Here is a 20,009-nt window from a genome sequence, read left to right as displayed (position 1 = left end):
CCCTTTTTTACTTCATGTATAATACATCATTTGAAATTCAGTTTACAATGTATTTGTTGTATTCATCGCCTGTTACATTTTCAGCTAAAGCCTTAGCACCTTTAACATTAAGTATTGCTTCTGTACAGCTGATGGAAAATGTTTGGCATCTGTTGGGCTAGATGATAATCATGCCATTGTGTTTTGGGATTGGAAAAAAGGAGAAAAGCTAGCGACAACCAGGTAAGAATACATCTCTCTATAAACGTGCCCTGTGGTTACATTTTTCTGAATAGTATCATCCACATGTATTACTTTGTTTATAGGAAAAAACAGAACACCTCTCTGAAAACAGAAAGGTGTTTCAGAGCAATGTGTCCAGATTAAAAACCTTGGGATCTACAGCTTAGTGTTTTGAAATCCTGTGAACTATTTCTGTCAACAGTTCCCTAGCCTTTCTGTTAGGATGGCTACTTCGATATTATAGCTCATTTAATGATTTTCAAGTTGAGTTAACATTTTCTCCCAATTTTGTTTCCTGATTCATGGCAGAAGTCATCAGAGATGTCTTATTTTCCTTTATGCATTAGATGGTATGCTGGGTTCCATCAGTGTACAGATGCAGATCACTTTTCTAAAAAGAAAAAAGTGTTCCCTCTAATATAAATAGATTTTTCAAGGTCTACTGATCTTGCCTTCCTTCTGAGTCAGCTTTTTCTGAGATATTTGCTCTTTGCAATTACTAACAGAAAGCTTAGCTAATAACCCTGTAGTGAAGAAGCTTTTGCAATTGCTTGAAGGTACCAATGTTGGGAAGAGGATTGGATTACAGTTTACGTGTTTGCTTTTTTCTTTCTAAAATATTGAATTGCAACATTTTCTTTATACTAAACTAGTTGTACATGTTAGAAGAATCAAACTGTTTGAGAACCTGGTTTCTGTCCAGCAAATCAAATGTACCTCTGAGGTCAAGATACTAGAATTGTGTAGAATTCATGTAAGCATGGACTTCCATACCAGAAGGGCAAGGAGTTTATTTCACATGCTGTCTGCAACCACGTAGCATCTAGCATTGGTCAGTAGAAATTATTAGTATAACTGCAAAAAAGTGCCTGCGAAAGGTAATTTGCTTTTATGTAAATATTACACTATTATCACTATTATATGGTGACATGTTCCAGAAGAAATAAGATTTTCTCCTGGCAGTACTATCTGTTAGTGGTATACCATTACTGAATAAATAAACGTTTTGATCCGAGTGTGTGTGTACCTTAATCTACATTAGCTATATAATTTTGTCTCAGACATCCAGTTTATTAGGCAGCAAGATTTTAAATCCTGATTAAAATTTGTGATGTAGAGCTTACTTAGCAACAGTGTTGTCTGTGTTGTAAAACGTGACATTTTCATTTGCTTTCCAATCCTAGTTTTACTGTCTCCAGACAGATTGAGCTTCAGACTCACAAGTGAAAAAATACCTTATATATTCCCATAGAGACCTTCTAAGCTTTAAAAAACAAGATAATGATGGGCTGTATGGCTACCCGTCTCTTGTTGCTCACAGGAGAGCTATAAGATTAAGTACTTGGGTTCTTTTCAGTGTATAATACCATATGTACCCAATGTATCTACTATTATTGCTAATCTGTTCTTTTGAAAATATGCAGGGTCCTCACAGAGAGCATAAAAAAAAATAGTTTATCTTCTAAAAAGTTCTAATTTAAATTATTGTTTATATTTTACCAGTGTCTAAAGGCAAGTCCCCCATTCTGGTAAGCACAGTAGGACATACAAAGAGAGAGACAAAAAGCAAGGCAGGAGAGTTCACATCCAAATTTTAGACATGACCCTCACGTGGCCTTAGCAGACAAGAATAGAACAACATCTCCTTACAATCATATAGCCCCACAAGAAGAATTCATCTACAGGACTAAACCTGAAAAATGAAGTGTACATTCACTATGTACAAACTTTCATTATGTTTATGCTGTAGTTATTTTTATATTTATTTTTTGTGAATATTTTTTTGCTTAATCTCCTTGGGATTATTTATTTCAGCATGGCTTCCCAGTTTTCTTGTCACAATGTTCAGAATATACTCTTATTTATTTGTTTTAATTGCTCACTAGATAAATTATACAGCTTGTTTCTCTATCTTGGCTCTACAATCTTCTGTCTAGTTTCATTAAAATCCTTACTGAGTAAGCGTACGCTGTTAGAATCAAAACGTATCTGAGCTTCTTTCACTGGCTTCTCATGCCTCATGGGCCGATGCAGTGCTGGTCCTATTTGATCCTAGTGTTTTGTATTAGTGGACTGCAATCCCTAAGGGAGCTGAGGGGGGCATTGTCAAATTTATTTACAAGCTAAATCAGTGAACATCATGCTCTTCTCCTTTCTTCATTCCGTAAGAGCAAACGTCCTGTGCCAGTCCCTCGGCACACAAGGACAAAAAAACTACACAGGCTTGTATACGTGTTTTGATCTGACCGTTGTAGGAAATTGGGGTGGAAACGTAGGCCATCCACTCCAGATCTCTTGTGTCAGCACTATTCATCCTATCACACAGGCAGACATACTCTTGTCATTTTGCAGGGGACACCCGCACTGGGATGCAATTAGTTTGATTTTGGACTCAGAGCAGTACGTTTTGCCTGTGTGATAGACGCTTCCAGAAGAAGCAGTATAACTGGCCTGAACTGAAAGGCTGGGCATCGTTATAGCAAAGTAGAGGAACAGAAAAAGGAGGAATTGCAAGAAGATACACTTCAAATGTCAAGGGACCAGTTTTTGTCTAGACTGATTCACCAAGAGAAAATACTGAAACCAAGAGGGTTATCAGAACCATGTGATTTTTCAGATCTACTAAACCTGTCAGACAAAGTGACATTATCATAGTGCAAAACCTGAAAATTCATATTGAAAAGCTAGTGATTTTTGCTTTTGGTGTTTTATAAAACACTGAAATAGAAAGAATTACTACTTTGTGTCTGGGAATATTTTTTGCAGCAGTGAAACTTAAACTTACAAATTCCCATAAATACATACTCCAACAAGAATAACTTGAATTACCGGAGAACTAAATTTGAAGGTGTATATGCTGCTGAATGAACTGTTCCCTAAATTACAATTTTAGAATTTGTTATTTTATTTTTCTTCTTGAAGCACAGTAGGTTAAAGACTTCCTCATTTTTCTTGACAGAGGATTTTAAATATTTATTGAGTTCTTATCCATTGAAATATTTATGTTGCCCTTTATACCTTCTCTGAATTGCATTGACCTTTGTTGCCTGCTTCTTCATTATAACTTAACTGAACTGAAATTCAGTGGGAGGCAATTTTTACTCACCACATTTCTGTAATGTAATTCCTATACGGTATATGCTCAAATACATTCTGCCAACTCTGTGGGTCAGAATTCCAAGGCTAAACTCTTGCAGATTAGAAATAGGGCTCTCGACCTTCTGTTAGATAGGGTAATGACGGTAGAGATAATGTAGACATAGCCTCTGTGACTCGTCTGCCAGGTCTCATGGTGTTATAGATCCATACTGTTGTATTTGCACCAAGAGCATGACAGTCATGGTTATTAGATTCTCATTGTTGCAGACTATGTTTGGTTAGTCCAATATGATGAAATGCCATTTAGTTGGAATTGTTAAGTCATCCCTTACCGTGTTTTTTAATTTTTATTTTTATTGCAGGGGCCATAAAGATAAAATATTTGTAGTGAAGTGTAATCCACGTCATGTAGACAAACTAGTCACAGTTGGGATGAAGCACATCAAATTTTGGCAGCAAACAGGTACTGTATTGAATATTTTATATTTAATTTATTTGAGAATGTATATATTTTTAATACAGGAACACCATGTTCTCAGTTTTAGAATTTGTTTTATTTGTAAAGCAATTTTCTAGCTACCAAAATACTAAAGGGGTGAAAACCTACCTCTGAATCAGCAAATGTCACAATATTCCTTTCTCTTTGGAAGTCATTTCCAGCTAATTGTTTTTTAACTCAAGTCATACTATTAAGGCTTTCTCCTGAACAAGCATCCTTGGGTCTCAGAAAACATGCAGCCCTGGAATTCACTTAGGCAGATTATGACCCTTGTTGTGAAAATGCCAGCTGGTAGCTAAGAATCTAAGGTGCCCTGGCACACTGCTAAAAACAGTAGTGTTTGCCCTTCAGGTACTGATGTAACGCTTCAGCAGTCCTTCAGTTTCAAGGTAGAGCTGTTTTTCAGTCGTCAGAGATCAATTCCAGAGATGGAAGCACGTGTTTCAAGGTGCCAGGCTGGAAAGATAGGTTTGAGGATGGACCTTAAAATACGTGCCTGGGCAAAACAAAAAAGAAATAAAGAACCAGGTATTTTGCAGAAGTTCAATTATAGTAATTTATATTTTATCCATTAGGCTAAAAATCAGGATGTGGTACCACAAGAATCAAGGTAATGTATTTTTTGTATGACACAGGAATTTTGTGTCCTTTTCTAAATAATGAAAAATGAAAATGTGTTTTCCATTATTTAAAAACGGGACAAGATTCTGCAAACTAAGAAACAAAATATTCAGAATGGGAAGTAGCCATCAGTCTAGACTGTTCTGTCAAACTGAGAAAGACAGCAAAGTTGATTTCTGATTGAGGATATTTTTTACTCAGGACTGGATTTTTTTGTTCTTCACGACTTTCAATCATATACAAATTACACGAGTACTTGGTAAAAAGATCTCAGAGAACATCTTTTGCATGTAAAATTCAGCAAACAGAGGCGGCACAAGGGCAGCTAAAAATAGAACTCAAGACAACTCAAAATTAGATAGTTTTAAGAAGTTCCTATACTTATACCATACTTTACAGCGTTCAAGTGGTTCAGGTGCTCTCAGTTTAAAAATTACTTTTTTTTTTGCCTGCATTTTTTATGTGTAGGTTATTTTTGTAGTAATTAAATAGACTTGCATTGCTGTTTGCCAAATTCTATTACAGGAATTTAAGTTAAGCAGTATCTTACTCCAAGAATAGTCTCTTTGCAATAAAAATGGTCTATTTCGCATTAAGATTTACTCAGTGGAGTTGGAACTATGAGTCTGGTGTTAACTGTGAAATACATGATGACTTGAAGCAAGGACACCACTACCTATATTATTTTGTAACTGCGTGTGTATTTTTGTCTGTAAGCGCTCATGGGCGCATACGGCTACTTCCTGCTTTCTGAACCAAAGTAAGGTTGTGGCAGTTTGGTTCTCTGACCGTCAGAAGAGGAGCAAATCCTGCCATGCATTCTGCAAAACTGCTGTCAAATTGTCAGGTTGCCAATGGACAACTAAAACAAACCTCTAGTATCTCACGTGTAGTTGTGGTCACCTCTAAAGAGAAAAAGCTTGGCAGGAGCTTGGCAGGCTGTTCCGAGCAAAAGATATTCTGCCAGCCATTGTATTAATTCTTTTTATACAATTCCTCACCAAAATTTATCATTTGCTTGGAAATAACAATCTGAAAAATAGAGCCTGTAGTGCTTCAAAACTGTCATTACTGGACTGACTTTCTTTTATTATGTTTTTCCCTTGTGCACTATGCTTTCAGTATTTCTGTAATCTCCTATGTCTTAGACAATCACAAGAGATGATGGGGTCGAGATGTTTGTCCTTTACAGCGCTATGGCTGCAAACGGAAATATAAAAAGACTTACTTTTGTTTATATTGCAGGTGGAGGCTTGACATCAAAACGAGGAACGTTTGGAACTACTGGAAAATTGGAAACTATGATGAGTGTTTCATATGGGCGAATAGAAGATCTAGTTTTCTCTGGCGCTGCTACTGGAGACATTTATATCTGGAAGGATACTCTGTTGCTTAAGACAGTGAAAGCCCATGATGGACCTGTGTTTGCCATGCATGCGCTGGATAAGGTATTCATCGTCTTATGTGATCCATTCATCTTTATTATTTTTGTTGCAATACCGGATTTTAGAATTGTATAACTAACATATCTCACAACGAAGTTACTTGGGTTTTGTACATGTGTACGTAAGCAATACATTGTTCTACATTGCACTAACATTGAAGGTGCTTTGATAAACAAAACCATAACAGAAAACAAGTTGCACTGGATGAATCTGAATGTGATTAAAATCACAAAACCAATAATAATGAGTTCTGTTATTTGATAGACATGTATTTGTAAGCACCACGTTTTATGTGCTCGTTACCTGACCAATACCTTTCTGACCTCTAAATATGCAGAATTTATTTCTCACTGTGCTCGTGCGTGTCATTTTCATATTTGTACACCACAGGAGAGTAACAGGTAACATTCATTGCCTCTTCAACCTGATGCCAAAAATATTTTTGCATTGTCAGTTTCCAAAATATGAAACATTAATTTCTAATAACACTATGACTGTATCTTAAGCAAGCAAGACTTCAAATATCCAAAGGTTTTGGTTTTATGAGTTAATTATTCCAGATATCAAAAGTTATTTTCCTTCAGTTGCATCAATAAATCTTTAAGAGAAACTATGGCAAAATACATTATGGACATCACATAAATGAGGTTGGGGCAAAGTTTTGCCACTTGAAATCCACTGGCAATTTGAAGATGTTGATAGTGGAATATCCTTTTTGAGATTATAGTTTCAACTTTAAAAGTATAGCATGAGAAGAAGAATATTAGCTATTAACATTTTTATATATCAAGGTCAGTTAAGATCCCTGTGGCTCAATCCTTTCTGGCCCTAATTGATTGTTCCTAGCTTTTCCATCAATTTTTCTATTTGATCTTGGCACTCTATCTTCTTTCTGGACATCCTCTTCTCTTATGTTTTTGTTGGTTAGTTATTTATGCTGTGTTTTGCACTCACTTGGCACAGATAAAGAGAATCTACCAAGGGAATTAATCAAAGAATTGGTCCCTATGCATTATTAGAACTCAGTTTGAAGCATCTGTTAAGTCCATTGAATCTGGAATAACTTGAGAAGCTACTATTACCAACTACTGCCTCTTCTAAGGATGAAGCATATGTTTTTCCATAGCTTATTTCCACGTGCAGAAAAGTGTTATGGTCCAGCATTACTATTTACAGTAGTATGCACTCTGCATGGTTCTAAGTCTTTATAACCCTAGAAAAGCAACTTTCTCAATCTTCTCCTCTTATATTTTTTTCTTCACAGGTATAGGCTCCAGTATTTTTAATTCAACACATAGGTAAAATGCAGGGGAGAATTTATACTGCCTTTGGCCATGTCTTTTTAAATATTAACACAAGTGCTGACATTTGTGTATGTTTTCATGCTGTGATCGTACAGGGGTTTGTAACTGGTGGAAAAGATGGAATTGTGGCACTTTGGGATGATATGTTTGAAAGATGTCTGAAGACTTACGCTATTAAAAGAGCAGCACTATCTGCTAGTTCTAAAGGTATTATTTTTCAGTGTGTTTTAATAAGGACTGTATGCATGAAGGCTGGTAAATGGCAGTAATAGGTGTCAAATCTTACCGGAACACAAAGGGAACAGTAATATACTACTTACTACTCTGTGCTGGAATTTTCTGTTTTGATTGATTTAAGTTATATTTCACATAGTCTTTGCCATTTATAGTTTGTTCTGCTATTTATTCCTCTATTCCATGACATTTGGCTTTGTTTTCACTGAAGAAATGATTTTAAAAAGAAATGTCACAAGCCTGTGAGTCTGGCTGTTCCAAAACCTGTTCTGTTTAGCAGCTAGCTTCCTCAACTGGCCAGATTTCATGTAGTGAGACCAGGGTCCCTATGAGTTGGAAAGACCTGTTAAATTCTACTTCCCCAGCCATCAGTGTGGAAGTCTGTAAAGTGATATTCACAGATAATCACAGATTTAATTGTCCATGTTGCTGGAGCATTTGAACCCCTTATACACTGTCACTGTTAAAGCAGTAGGATATCAGTCTTGATATTGCCACAACATAGACTAACACAAGCTTCCCTCCTTGGAACTATTAATTAAATCCATGGATTATCTAGTAGTTTGATCAGGCAAGCGTATCTCATGTTTCACGATTTTAAGCAGATTTTAATTATAGGTGATATGAGGCTCTTCTTGATTTCACAGTAAAAAACAAAAATTAATATCTTTGTATTCTTCAGGTTTACTTTTAGAAGACAATCCTTCTATTCGAGCCATCAGTCTAGGACACGGGCATATACTAGTGGGAACTAAAAATGGAGAGATACTTGAAATTGATAAAAGTGGTCCTATGACTCTACTTGTTCAGGTACTGTATGGATCTTCCATATCAAAATATTCCCTGTAGAAATACAAGACATCAAAAGATGTTCCCGGTCATTTTCGTTCTGTTTTCATTAATCCTGTTGGCCACCGTTCCTTTCCTTGCTCAGGCAGAAGTTGATGCTTTCTTATGTAAATGACTTTGAGATTCACTGTGGATTACAGAATTCTGAAGGTAAAACAAACAGTACATTAAGTTCAAAGGCGAATGAGACTTTTTATGAATTTTTTAGACATTTTAGTTTAAGACCCAACATAAAAATGAAAAATGAAGAGTAGAGCTAACACAAGTTATTTTGTTTTGACAGTGTGGTTCCATTTATTTGCTTTTACTGAAATAATATCCTGTATTCTGAAGGATCCTATACTTTAATTTGTTGAAAATTGTTTTAGAGTTATGACAGCTTCCTACAGTGACATGCAGTTGTCATTGCATGTGTTGCAAAGCACAGAGACACCTCTTTTTGCAAGACAAAGTACTTTGCGAAGTTTGGTTAAAAAATTTTCATGTATATGTCCACTGATGTTTTTGGTGTTGCTTTGGTTTAGTGTCTTGAATAACCCTAATGTCTATATGTAGAAAATTGTATATATCATTTACTGAGTTATAATTTGTCAAGTTTTTATTTTTTGTTTTCTATAACTGACTAAATTAACACTGTTTTTCACAAAAATATTGTTTCTCTGGTATTTTTCTTTCCAGTTAGTTCTGATCACAGAAAGTAATCTTTCAAATTTGTATTGCCTGCATGACAGCCTTACTAACCTAAATGTGCAAAGTTGCATTTGATAAATTATTTGACTCATTCACTAATTTGGAATTGCAATCTCATCCTAACTTAGTTCCCTTCACATGAATAGTAAGGTTGCGAGATAGTAAAATTACCTTAAAATTGCCCGATTGCTGAGTTTTCCGATAAAAAGAAGTGTTATAATTGTCATCCAGCTTAAATTACATGCTTGCATGCATCATCTTGAGCCAAAATAGAAAATACCTAAGGTGTAATGAAGATGTCATAACAGTTCCTCCCCTTTTTCTTTTAATGGTGTTTTTCCATCTCAACAAAAATGCCAGTTACCAAACTGAAATCTAGATTGAGAATAGTAAGAAATGATTTAACCTTGAAATGCAGTGCCAGCAACCTGTAGGCACGTTGAAGGAAATCTAGAAAAAGCAGGAAAAGTGATTAAAAACTTTGAAAACTGAGTTCTGAGGAAAGATTAAAAGAACTAAGTATATGTATGTTGGGCAAACAAGTTCTCCAGGATCTAAGAAATTACATAAACCATGAAGACGGATTAGCCCATATTAGGATTTCAGGATAAAGTCCTGTTTGGGACATAACTATTTCCTGTTCAATTCAAGTCTGGAAGAGCACTGGAAGAACAGGAATTACAGCTAGTAGTAGTGGAGGAGACTATGGAAGGGTATATTTTAGATGTTTATCGGAGGAAACAGACCAGACATTTAGGTCTCTCTGAATGTGGAAAATTTTTGAGAGAAGATGGTGAATGCCTTATTGCCTGAGACTCATAAAAGGAGGCAGGGCAAGCGCTAGAACATATTCATAAACACAAATGCATTACTTTCTCTTCTATTAAATGATTTCCGTTAGGGACATATGGAAGGAGAAGTCTGGGGCTTGGCAGCTCATCCTCTCTTGCCTGTCTGCGCAACAGTGAGTGATGATAAAACACTACGAATCTGGGAACTTTCATCCCAGCACCGCATGCTGGCAGTGAGGAAACTCAAAAAAGGTAATTCTTATTTGGCCGTACGCTGTGATAGTAATGATACTACTCTCTTTCTGTAACAGTTCCATCTGTGCTTTCAGTGCATATCACAGGCATTAATTAGGTAGGAAGAGGACACAGTCATTAAGAAATTGGAAGCATAAGAAGTAAATTGTCTTTGGCAGGTGTCAAGTCAATGAAAAGGGTAGAAAGAAAAAGGATTATAATCTATTGTAATGAATAATAATAAAATGAACGTTAATCTATTTTCCCCTGATTCCAAGGGGAATGAGTTGACCTCAGAATCATTTTCCTTCCTAAGAATACTTAAGGCCTGCGTATTTGTTGCTGACATTAAAAAGTTTCCTTATAAATACAAACGTAAAATTTTCTGCATGTTAAACACAATCAGCCTTCAGTGGCAATATGAACTTTACGTGTTATACCAACTTCTCTGAAAATGAACAGTTTTCCTGCCCTCTCCTCTGTATAAAAGTAGAGGAGCTATGTTGAAATGCTGCCTTCTCAAAATTACTCTTATTTCGTTTACTCATTCATATCCTTCAGGAAATTTTATGGTATAAATTCAACATGCTCCATTTTCAGTGACAGAGCCAGAGCACAGGAACTCTAACTGGCTGAGGGAAAACAGAGTCAAGTGTTTTGGAGAGTCAAATTGATTGTTTTGGAACTCCTCATCGATGGATGAGGATAGCTGTATGAGAGAGTATGGTCAGAAATAATGTTGAGGCAAAAAGTAAGTGGAGGAAGTGTAGTACATCTCTGTTTTAAATGTGCTCCACCTGAAAGGAACCATTATTCAGTCATAATGAAGAAGTTTTCAAGTGTAGTATCCCTGAAAGACATGTAGTTATGCTGCCCGTAATGAGTCTTTCAATTTTTCATCTGGATTTCCTTTCTGCATGGTTTTGGGGTTTTTCTTTTTTTATTTTTTTCTATCATTGGTGTGTTTAGAACATGCTTGGAAGGTGGTATTTGCACCTAAACCCGTTTCAAGACTGATCAAATCACCATTGTCAACCCAAGAACAGCCTATACAGAGGGTACATTCCCATTCACTAAAACATTATTCATAGCCCTCCTATCACATATTTGTTTTAATAAATAACAAATCTATTTTAAAAGTATATACTTGATGTAAAAACCTTTCAATTGCAGTTGACTGATGGTTTTCTCAATCCCAAGTTTGTAAACCTTAAGATACTCCTTTCCATTTTCTTTTGTAGGTGGACGGTGCTGTGCCTTTTCTCCTGATGGGAAAGCCTTGGCTGTAGGGTTGAATGATGGGAGTTTTCTGGTGGTGAATGCTGACACTGTTGAAGATATGGTCTCTTTTCACCACAGAAAGGAAATGATCTCCGATATAAAGTTTTCACGAGGTATAATCAGGTGATAAAGTGAAAGGGCAGTGTTTATCTCGGAGTTTGTTTTTCTCCTCTAGACATAAGATTGAACGTTCAGAAGGTAGACTGGCTTTGTATGTGCTCCATGCATTTAAATACTTTAGAATTCTGTAGGTCGTATGCAGCCCAGTATAATGGGGCCCACCCCTACCCTAGTGCCTTTGGATGCACTACAGTAGTAAAAATGCATAACAATAATTATAACATGTAAACCTTTAATAACCTCAGTGTCTCTTCTTTACAGAATCAGGAAAGTACCTGGCTGTGGCTTCCCATGATAATTTTGTAGATATTTACAATGTACTTACCAGCAAAAGAGTTGGCATTTGTAAAGGTGCATCTAGCTATATCACGCACATTGACTGGGACTCAAGAGGTAAAATATTTGACCAGAGAAACAGATTTAAAATGCCTGTAAAACAGAATATCAGAAAACTGTTCTTGTACCAGTTACTAAGATAAACTGTAACTACTAATGCAAATGATTTTTCAACATCAAGCACCATATGGGTTCAGTGCAATTACATTTGTTGGTGGAATTCATCCTCACTTGTAGCGTTTGTACCAGAGTACATGGTACTGCACTGCTGACAACGTATGACTAAAATGTCACTTATGAACATAATATTGTTTTTCTTTGCCCTGTTCTTTTTATAGTTTTGTAGTGTGTGGCACATTTTTCTTTTCCACCCTACGTGTCCAATTTCCTTTCTTCTTTGCTGAGCATTACATGGCAATCACGGCAATGAAGTTAGAGCGCGTTATTGTCACAACTAATTAAGTCTAACAGGATCCATAATGAGCTTGTGCAAATAAGCCTTTCCAGACCTAATACAATTCTGTGTGGAACCTCCTGTGCGTCTGAGCCCTGCTTCCCCTGTTGTGCTAGTCCCAAAATGTGGTGCAAGCTCACTGACAACGGCAGGAGCTAACCTGCTTTCAGAACCCGTTCAGGTCTGGGTGCCATTCTTCAGCTAGTAAGCCGTGCCGCAGCTGAGCTGGCACTGTGTGCCTGCTGACAACCCTGATTATCTGAGTACTGATAGGTGTACGCATAATAGCAATTTGTCTGATAATACCTGTGTATCTGTAGTAGCCAGTTCTTGGATGTGTTACATGTGCAGATATAAAGTATAAGAAAACTGAAAATTCTTTGTGTCCTTAATGGTATTTTTTGGAAACTCTAACTGAACTTCTAGATGTGAAGGATTAATACACTAAATTGTACAACCTGTCTTATACAGGTCACATAGGAAGGGCATGATAGTGCTGTAGTCCCATCTTGCACTTCTTGTTGTCAGTGATTCCAACAGGCTGAACATAGCTCATGTAACAAAGGGCAAGATGCCCAGTCAAAATATAGCAACATTTGAACTGCACTAGTTCATATCAGTTGATGGTCTAATCCAGTGTTTCTCAGTAAAAGTGTGTTTTCCCTGGCAGGTATGCAGTTTAGATATTGAAGAACTGCTTTTATGATAATAAATCCCCCCAGGATTTCTTACACTAGTATAGTAGTTGTAATTTGAAAAATTCAGAAAACACCTTTAATTTTCTTATATCAGAAATATTGTAAAACTGAGTGAAAGCATTTTTTGCTTCTTCATGCAAAAATACTTGCCAATATACTATCAATTGCATACAGGATTATCTTCATAGTATCACAGTATTCGTATGGGTATGGTAAACTTCACATTCAAGGACAGTTTGGTCTGTAGCTGGACTATATGCCAGTTAGGCAGTGCAAAACAGACAGGAGCTTACAGTGTTTTTAACTTTTGGCAAAGCTGTCTTGCAAAATTGGCATGAAAATTAATAGCATACGCATTTAATTTTTTTACTTTCCATTATCATGGTGATAAAAACACTAGCAAAATATTTCATATCAGAAGAAAGCGATTTGCTGCAAGACAGTAATTTTTTAAGGATGTTGGGTGGTATTTAAAATATTACTTCTGGAGTGAATCAGGAGTATAGGATTCCTGTGAGAGTGATTCTAGGCATTTGTTTTACTTTTGCTATGAATAACTCTCTGGACAATAATTTTTTAGCTTACGCCCAGAAATCTCTTCACTCAATCAAAAGAAAGTTCATAATATTCATAATAATGAATAAGATTCATAATAAACTCTTATTTCGTATCCAGGAAAGTTATTGCAAGTCAATTCTGGTGCCAAAGAACAACTATTTTTTGAAGCCCCAAGGGGGAAAAGGCATATTATAAGAATTGCTGAGGTACGAATTACGCTTACTGGATTTTTTTACTGTGAAAGTTATTTTTCTGGACTGTTGAAAATTAGCATATTTTGTCTTCAAATGGTATATTTTTTCCTTTTAAAATACTGTATTTACAGTGGTTAGAATTAGAATTATTCAATCATCCTGTATAGTGTCTTTCCTAGCATTTGTAAATGGTAAAACTTGCAGTTTGTGTTTGTATCTCCACATTTATTTTTGTTTGTTTAATAGCAGTCATTTCCCGTAATCCCCTTTCCTGAACAATCACCTGTTTTCTGTGTAATCAGCGTGCATACAGGTTGTATGCAGTACAGGTTTTAAGCAGTATGACCTGGCTTTTAAGGATGTTGATTATTTGTGACACATAATTCTTCTACAAAATTGCCAATGTTTAGCACCTCAGAAAATCTTTAAGGAGACTTGTATCCAGATCATGCTCTACCTTGGGAAAGTGGGAATGTTGAGAGCTTTAAGCCTTTTGATGAAGATATGCAGTTTGTATTAACTAGCTGGAAACAGTGAACAGTTTCTAAAAACACTAAAAAAATTAAGTTAATATCAAACGTAGAAAAATGTACGCATAAAACCAGTGTGTATTTGGTATGTATTAAGATTACTTCTTCTGGGGAAATTTTGATTGCAGATAGAGAAGATTGAGTGGGACACCTGGACATGTGTTCTTGGTCCTACTTGTGAAGGAATTTGGCCCATGCACAGTGATGTCACTGTTGTAAATGCAGCTAGTCTTACAAAAGACGGAACACTATTAGCTACGGGAGATGATTTTGGTTTTGTGAAGCTTTTTTCATATCCGGTGAAGGTAATAAGTGTATTTATTTCTGTGATTAGAAACTGCGCAAGAAAAGGAATTAAGGAAGACGCTGTTTGCAATATGCCAGACTGCTAATATGCGAATTCTTTGTGCTACAGGGCCAACATGCAAAATTCAAGAAGTACGTGGGTCACAGCGCACAGGTAACCAATGTGCGGTGGTTACACAATGATTCTGTGCTGCTGACTGTAGGTGGTGCTGATACAGCTTTGATGATCTGGACCAGAGAATTTTTGGGCATTCAGGAGAGTAAGCTGGTTGATAGTGAAGAATCAGACACAGATGCAGAAGAAGATGGAGGTAAAAAAGATTGTATAAAATACATCTTTAATTTGTCTTCGTTCCACAGAGACTGATGGAGGCGTTTAGCTTGAAGTGGGCAAGAAACTTTCATGTGCTAAAGTTCAGTGTAGGGAGAGCTTGGTAGGATTTGTTTCCTTCCTTCTATTGCTGCAGATCTTCTTGTTTTCTGCTCTTCCACTATGAAACAAGGGTAGTTTGTTTTATTTTATGTTTTATTTTTCTAAGGTTATGATAGTGATGTTGCACGAGAAAAAGCAATTGACTATACCACTAAGATCTATGCAGTAAGCATCCGAGAAATGGAAGGGACAAAACCACATCAACAGCTGAAGGAAGTTTCAGTAGAAGAGAGGTATGTCACACAAAGGCATTCATTTCCAAATGTACATTGCATTCTTTTCTATCTCTTTTCAACTGAAATTAGTCCTTAGAAATAAGACAGGATTTTTAAAATTCACAAGATAACATTTAAAATGGTGTTCATACGGTACGACGTGTTAATGTGATGGAGAAAAATATGTATATGTAAGTAAAACATCTGTGCGTGTTGCGTTCTCTTCTGCTGTTCACGTAAGCAGTTATATTCTTTCCTAATTAGTATGTGTAGCTGTACATATGTCTGCAGCAGGGCGTTTGTGATGGGGTGAGCTTGTAAATACTTTGTAGTTAAGGCTTTTGGTGATGTTTTCATTGAAAGATTTTCAGTTGCTTACAATTGTGTCAAGTCGGTACTGTTAAAGCTGAAATTTCCCATGGCACATGGCCTTAGGCTGAATTATTCTGAGGAAAAAAAAAAAAAGGCTGGAAGGAGAACAGTAGCGGAGAGGACAGTAAAGAAAAGAGGTAAGAGCTAAGCATAGAGGGTGAGGTCCAGTGAAACACAGACCTAGGGGAGTGGGTGAGTAAAAAACTCTGACTGGGACAGGATTGCTGGAACAGAACGGGAGTATCTATAACCAATAAAGTACATTCCCCTTTGTAATCTGGAACTGGATCGAGGCTCATTGTATCTGTACAAAGTATGCTCCGCATTGATCAAACAGCTGTGGCATTTATTGGTAACATGGGTGTCTTACTCCCCTTTTGGGATGGAGCTTTAGGAAGGGTAAGAGCCTGTGGATGCTGACGGTTACTATATGAGTTCTGATGAATAAAAACGTGTACAGGAAATTCACGCCTGTGAATCCAGTTGATGCCTCAACTGTGAATCCATGCAGTTTCTTTGACAGAATTGCTTTTTATAAGTGCTCATTCTTCTATCATGAGTTTTCTTGCTTTTGCCCAGTGCTGGGCACTGACAAAAAGGATGGCTGTGTGTTAACCCACAGAAAGAATTTAAGCTTAGTTGTTTCCCCTCAGTTTACCCAGAAGAGGTGACTAGTAACTATACCAGTAGTGTGATGGCATATCGTTCTCCCCACAGGGATCCTGCCCTAGTTAGAGAACAGGATACGTAGTCCTCAGGGAATACAGCGGGTGCAGAAGTAAGCGCTGGTGCACTGTAGGATCCCTGCTGCAGGTATCGCAAAAGATGAGAGCGCTGTGTGTAGCCGGGAAGGCAAGAAGAGAGCGTTCTGGAGCCTGTGGAGAGCTGACTTCTTGCTGTTCCTGCTTCTGTCACAGAGCTTCTTGGTGATGGTTGGCAAATAGAATATTTTTACAGGCAGCCTCTAACTCTGGGTTCCTCATTTCCTGCTGTCAGCTGAGAGAAGTACGGCTGAATTTGCAGAAAAACTGCATACTCACAGCTGCAAGTGGAGATCATTTAAGCAGTTCTTTGAACAAACATGTAACACATGATCACATTGAACAGATTAAGGTCTAAGGTTCTTTTACTTGCCTACTGAAAATTAGTGGCAATTTTTGAGATTTTTGGCTTTAAAAATCTCCTTGGTGTCCTCATTTGCAAGATACAAAATGGAGTTAATAATACTTCCTAATCTCATACAGACCCTTGAAAAAGAAATTCGTTTATGTTTTTAAAGCTCTCAAAGAATGCAGTGCTGAACATCATGGACAGAAAGTAATAATGAGTAATTTTTCACTTGGTATTTGAACTAATGTTGGGTGTGAAAAATGAGAAGAAAAATGTTGCACCCCTTTTATTTTTTTAATTACAATGTTTTAACAAAAACGTGCAGCAGGAGGATTAGCGATTTTTTTTTTTAGTCAAATGTTGGACCACAACCATTTCTTTTCCCTTTCTTTTAAGGCTATCTCTTTCCATTTTCTCATTTACTCATATAAAGTCCTTGTTCCTCCATTTTTCTATAAAAAGGCATAGCGTATTATCTAGTAAACGTGAATGTTTTGAGATTGAGTTAAAACAGGAACAAATTTTATTTTATTTTGGGCGAATACTGCTAAATTGTTATTACACATGAAATAACAAGTGCCAATGGTACAGTGGCCAGACGTTTTACACCAGAAACCCTTGTACCTTCCAGCTGCTTTATTCTGCTTTATGTGATGCAAAAGCAACTGTAGAGTGAGTTTAATTGACCGATTAAGCTGGGCTTACAATTGTTTTGTACTAGTGAATTATCAACAGTATGAGCATAAGCATCAGTCTCTTCCACAGCTTTTCAGCACTATTTTCAGTCCAGGAATGAAAATCACCACAGTCCCTTTGGGTCCCTAGGAAGCTTGCTTTCTCTGAAACCTGGCCATGGTTACATGCAAGCAAGTACTTCTTGCTTGCTTCTCAGAGGAGCATCTCTGTCTGCCACGTCCACTTCAGGCTTCCTGACTTGCGAGTCTGTCCACATCCTCAGTCATGAATCATCTGCATAAGCTGATTCAGCTGAACCTGCTGTGTTGCTGTGGAGGAAGGCACCCCCTGAAATGCACAGGCAGTTTGCCTTTTTCAACCTTTTTAACAAAACATACAGTACCTGCAAAGCAGCACAAAACAGGACAAATGAAGCAGGCTTCCTGTTTGTCATACTAACACTGATAATCCCTAACGCAGGGGAAATGTGCTTTGTGCTATCCAACACTACAAAGCAACACTGAAGCTGGGAGCTCTTCTAGTATGCCCAAGTGTTTCCACACTACCCACTCTGTTTATAGCTGGTGGGCCTAATTAAATGGGTAGACACCTCCTCTGCAGTGAGGTTGCCTCCGATTTCCATAATAGTCTCTTCATAATGACTGTACATGAAAATAGCATACTGTAGCCCATCTGAAGGAATAATCTATCCCATAACAAGTTCTAGACTGAAGAGAGCAAAAAGGAATGTTTTAACATTCTCCATACCTTTTTTTTCTTCTTTCTCTCTCTATGTAATCAACAGTTTTGTATTTCGTTTTAAAATAGCTTAAAAAATAAACCCTTGTAACTGTCCTTTCCATCTTTTCTGCTAAAGAGTCACAGCTATTCTTCGCATTTTTTATATGTCCTCTTTCAATTACAGCTACTTCAATATAACCACATCTTTGGTATTTGGAATTTGCTGTTCTGATAAATCTGTCAACAGATCCCATACTGTCCATATATAGCTTGTTAGGCAAAGATAGATTCACTTCCCTTTCTTCATCGGATTAATGTAAATTACCAGAATTTATCATCAAACAATTAGAAGCAGAAATTTTATGGTGAAATGTAGGCAAAACTGCAGTTTCTGAGGGTGTTGTGCTGGGATAGGGCCTTAAGCTGTGAAAGGTACTGGGTTTTGGATGTAATAAGATGAGATTAACGTGTTGGCTACTGCAATTATCAAAGACTTCAATTTTTGGCCACAGTTGTACCAATATGCGCACAATTTATGCAGTCTCGACACTCCCAATTACGAGTGCTTCAGGGTGAAGCTGACTTCTCTCAAAGACGTATGAATTATGAAGCAACCTTCACAGCTGTACCAGATTTCATCTTTCCCGAGAATACAAAAGAATGTAACTGCTAATGAAGGATTTGTCTGACCATATTCTAAAAGCTTCCTGAAAGCAGCGGGCTGACTTTTCATTGCACCTACAAGGGTCCAAAGTGACGGTTGATCAAGCCAGACAAAATTAAAAGCTTACGAGTACTCAACTCTTCAGTGTTCAGGAAAACCCAAGTTCTAAATCAGCGGGTCTTCAGGATGTGGAGTCTTGAAATCTCTGTGCACAGGGTTGAGTGAGATGGCAACAAGTAATACTGAAGCCAGTTCACAAAGCTTTACATTTTCTGCAAAAGGCACAGCTGAAGTAGCCTCTCCCAGTCCCTTCAGATATGAAGAAGGGAACCCAGAGGATGTATCCCATTCTTTTTTAGGCAGGTACATGGGAAAACCTGGTAGTCTTTTGAGGGGGGAAGATTGTCCGGAGAAAATACTCCAAATCCCAAATCTTTCCTCTTTGTAATTGTGCCATATGTCTGTATGAAGACCCCGAGGATTGTGCATCTGATGGGATGTGCATACTGTGAATACTCTGAGATTGATTACATACTGTGTAAATTTTTAAAATAATGTTCCAAGCCAGAAAGCCATTTAAGTTAGCAGCAGTGAGTTAATCACAAGACCTGAAAAACTGCTGGTCCACTTCACTGCAAAATGCAATGAGGATCTGAGAAGAAGAAATGTCCCCCTTGCTCTGTTTTCATTGTGTGTCTGAGAGGCAAAATTGTGACTTATTCATAGGTATAGTGGGTAGAAACCAAGAATTAAACAAAGTAAGTTTAAATTAAGAAAAGAAAAAAAGAGCGAAAAACAAGCTTCCAGCTCAAGCAAGAGAAGGGAAATAGCTGGGGCTGTTGCTCTGAGCTGCTTCTTGGGGGCAAGGACTTTAAGCTCACTATGTTTCTTCCTTTAAATAGTAATATTCAGAAGGTGAATCGTCGCTTAAAAAGTTATTTCCCTGCTTATAATAGACAAATATGCTTCAAAGGCCCTGTGTGACACCTAGGAGACAGTTTTGGTTCAAGAAGATGGACGTTTTATTTTCCTCTTTATTATAGCTACATTTCCATCTTCTTAACCTTTGTGTTTGCTACAATAAGCTTGCAGGACTCTATGCTTCTGTAATATTAAGAGTGGTAAATCTGAAAAACTTGAAATACATTATCTCTCTAGAAATAACAAATCATTGTACAATCCAGGAGGAGTTTGATCTCAGGAACTGTGATGTGTCTCCTGAGAAGATTGCAAGTACATGGTTGAGAGCTATTACAGGCAGTGCCGGGTTATGAGGGGGAAAGCTTTGCAACAACCACCACCCTTCTGGAAAGGAATAAACAATTCACAAATCC

General features: G+C 37.2%; 1 protein-coding gene across 2 annotated transcripts in view; it reads left to right on the top strand.

Moving 5' to 3' along the window:
• Positions 1–20,009, top strand: part of EML6 (echinoderm microtubule associated protein like 6) — a 118,555-nt gene that overhangs the window by 75,323 nt on the left and 23,223 nt on the right. For both annotated transcript variants that reach the window (XM_009319601.1, XM_009319603.1), the window contains exons 17-28: positions 129–222; positions 3,684–3,784; positions 5,687–5,889; positions 7,286–7,397; positions 8,107–8,234; positions 9,865–10,006; positions 11,230–11,382; positions 11,651–11,782; positions 13,553–13,641; positions 14,288–14,464; positions 14,575–14,776; positions 15,005–15,131. In XM_009319601.1, coding sequence (XP_009317876.1) covers positions 129–222; positions 3,684–3,784; positions 5,687–5,889; positions 7,286–7,397; positions 8,107–8,234; positions 9,865–10,006; positions 11,230–11,382; positions 11,651–11,782; positions 13,553–13,641; positions 14,288–14,464; positions 14,575–14,776; positions 15,005–15,131 — 1,660 coding nt within the window. The remainder of the gene's footprint in view (positions 1–128; positions 223–3,683; positions 3,785–5,686; positions 5,890–7,285; positions 7,398–8,106; positions 8,235–9,864; positions 10,007–11,229; positions 11,383–11,650; positions 11,783–13,552; positions 13,642–14,287; positions 14,465–14,574; positions 14,777–15,004; positions 15,132–20,009) is intronic.

Source organism: Pygoscelis adeliae, unplaced genomic scaffold (assembly GCF_000699105.1).
Source record: "Pygoscelis adeliae isolate BGI_AS28 unplaced genomic scaffold, ASM69910v1 Scaffold122, whole genome shotgun sequence".
NCBI lineage: Eukaryota > Metazoa > Chordata > Aves > Sphenisciformes > Spheniscidae > Pygoscelis > Pygoscelis adeliae.
Note: the sequence above shows the minus strand (reverse complement) of the source record. Positions and strands in the feature narration are given on the sequence as shown.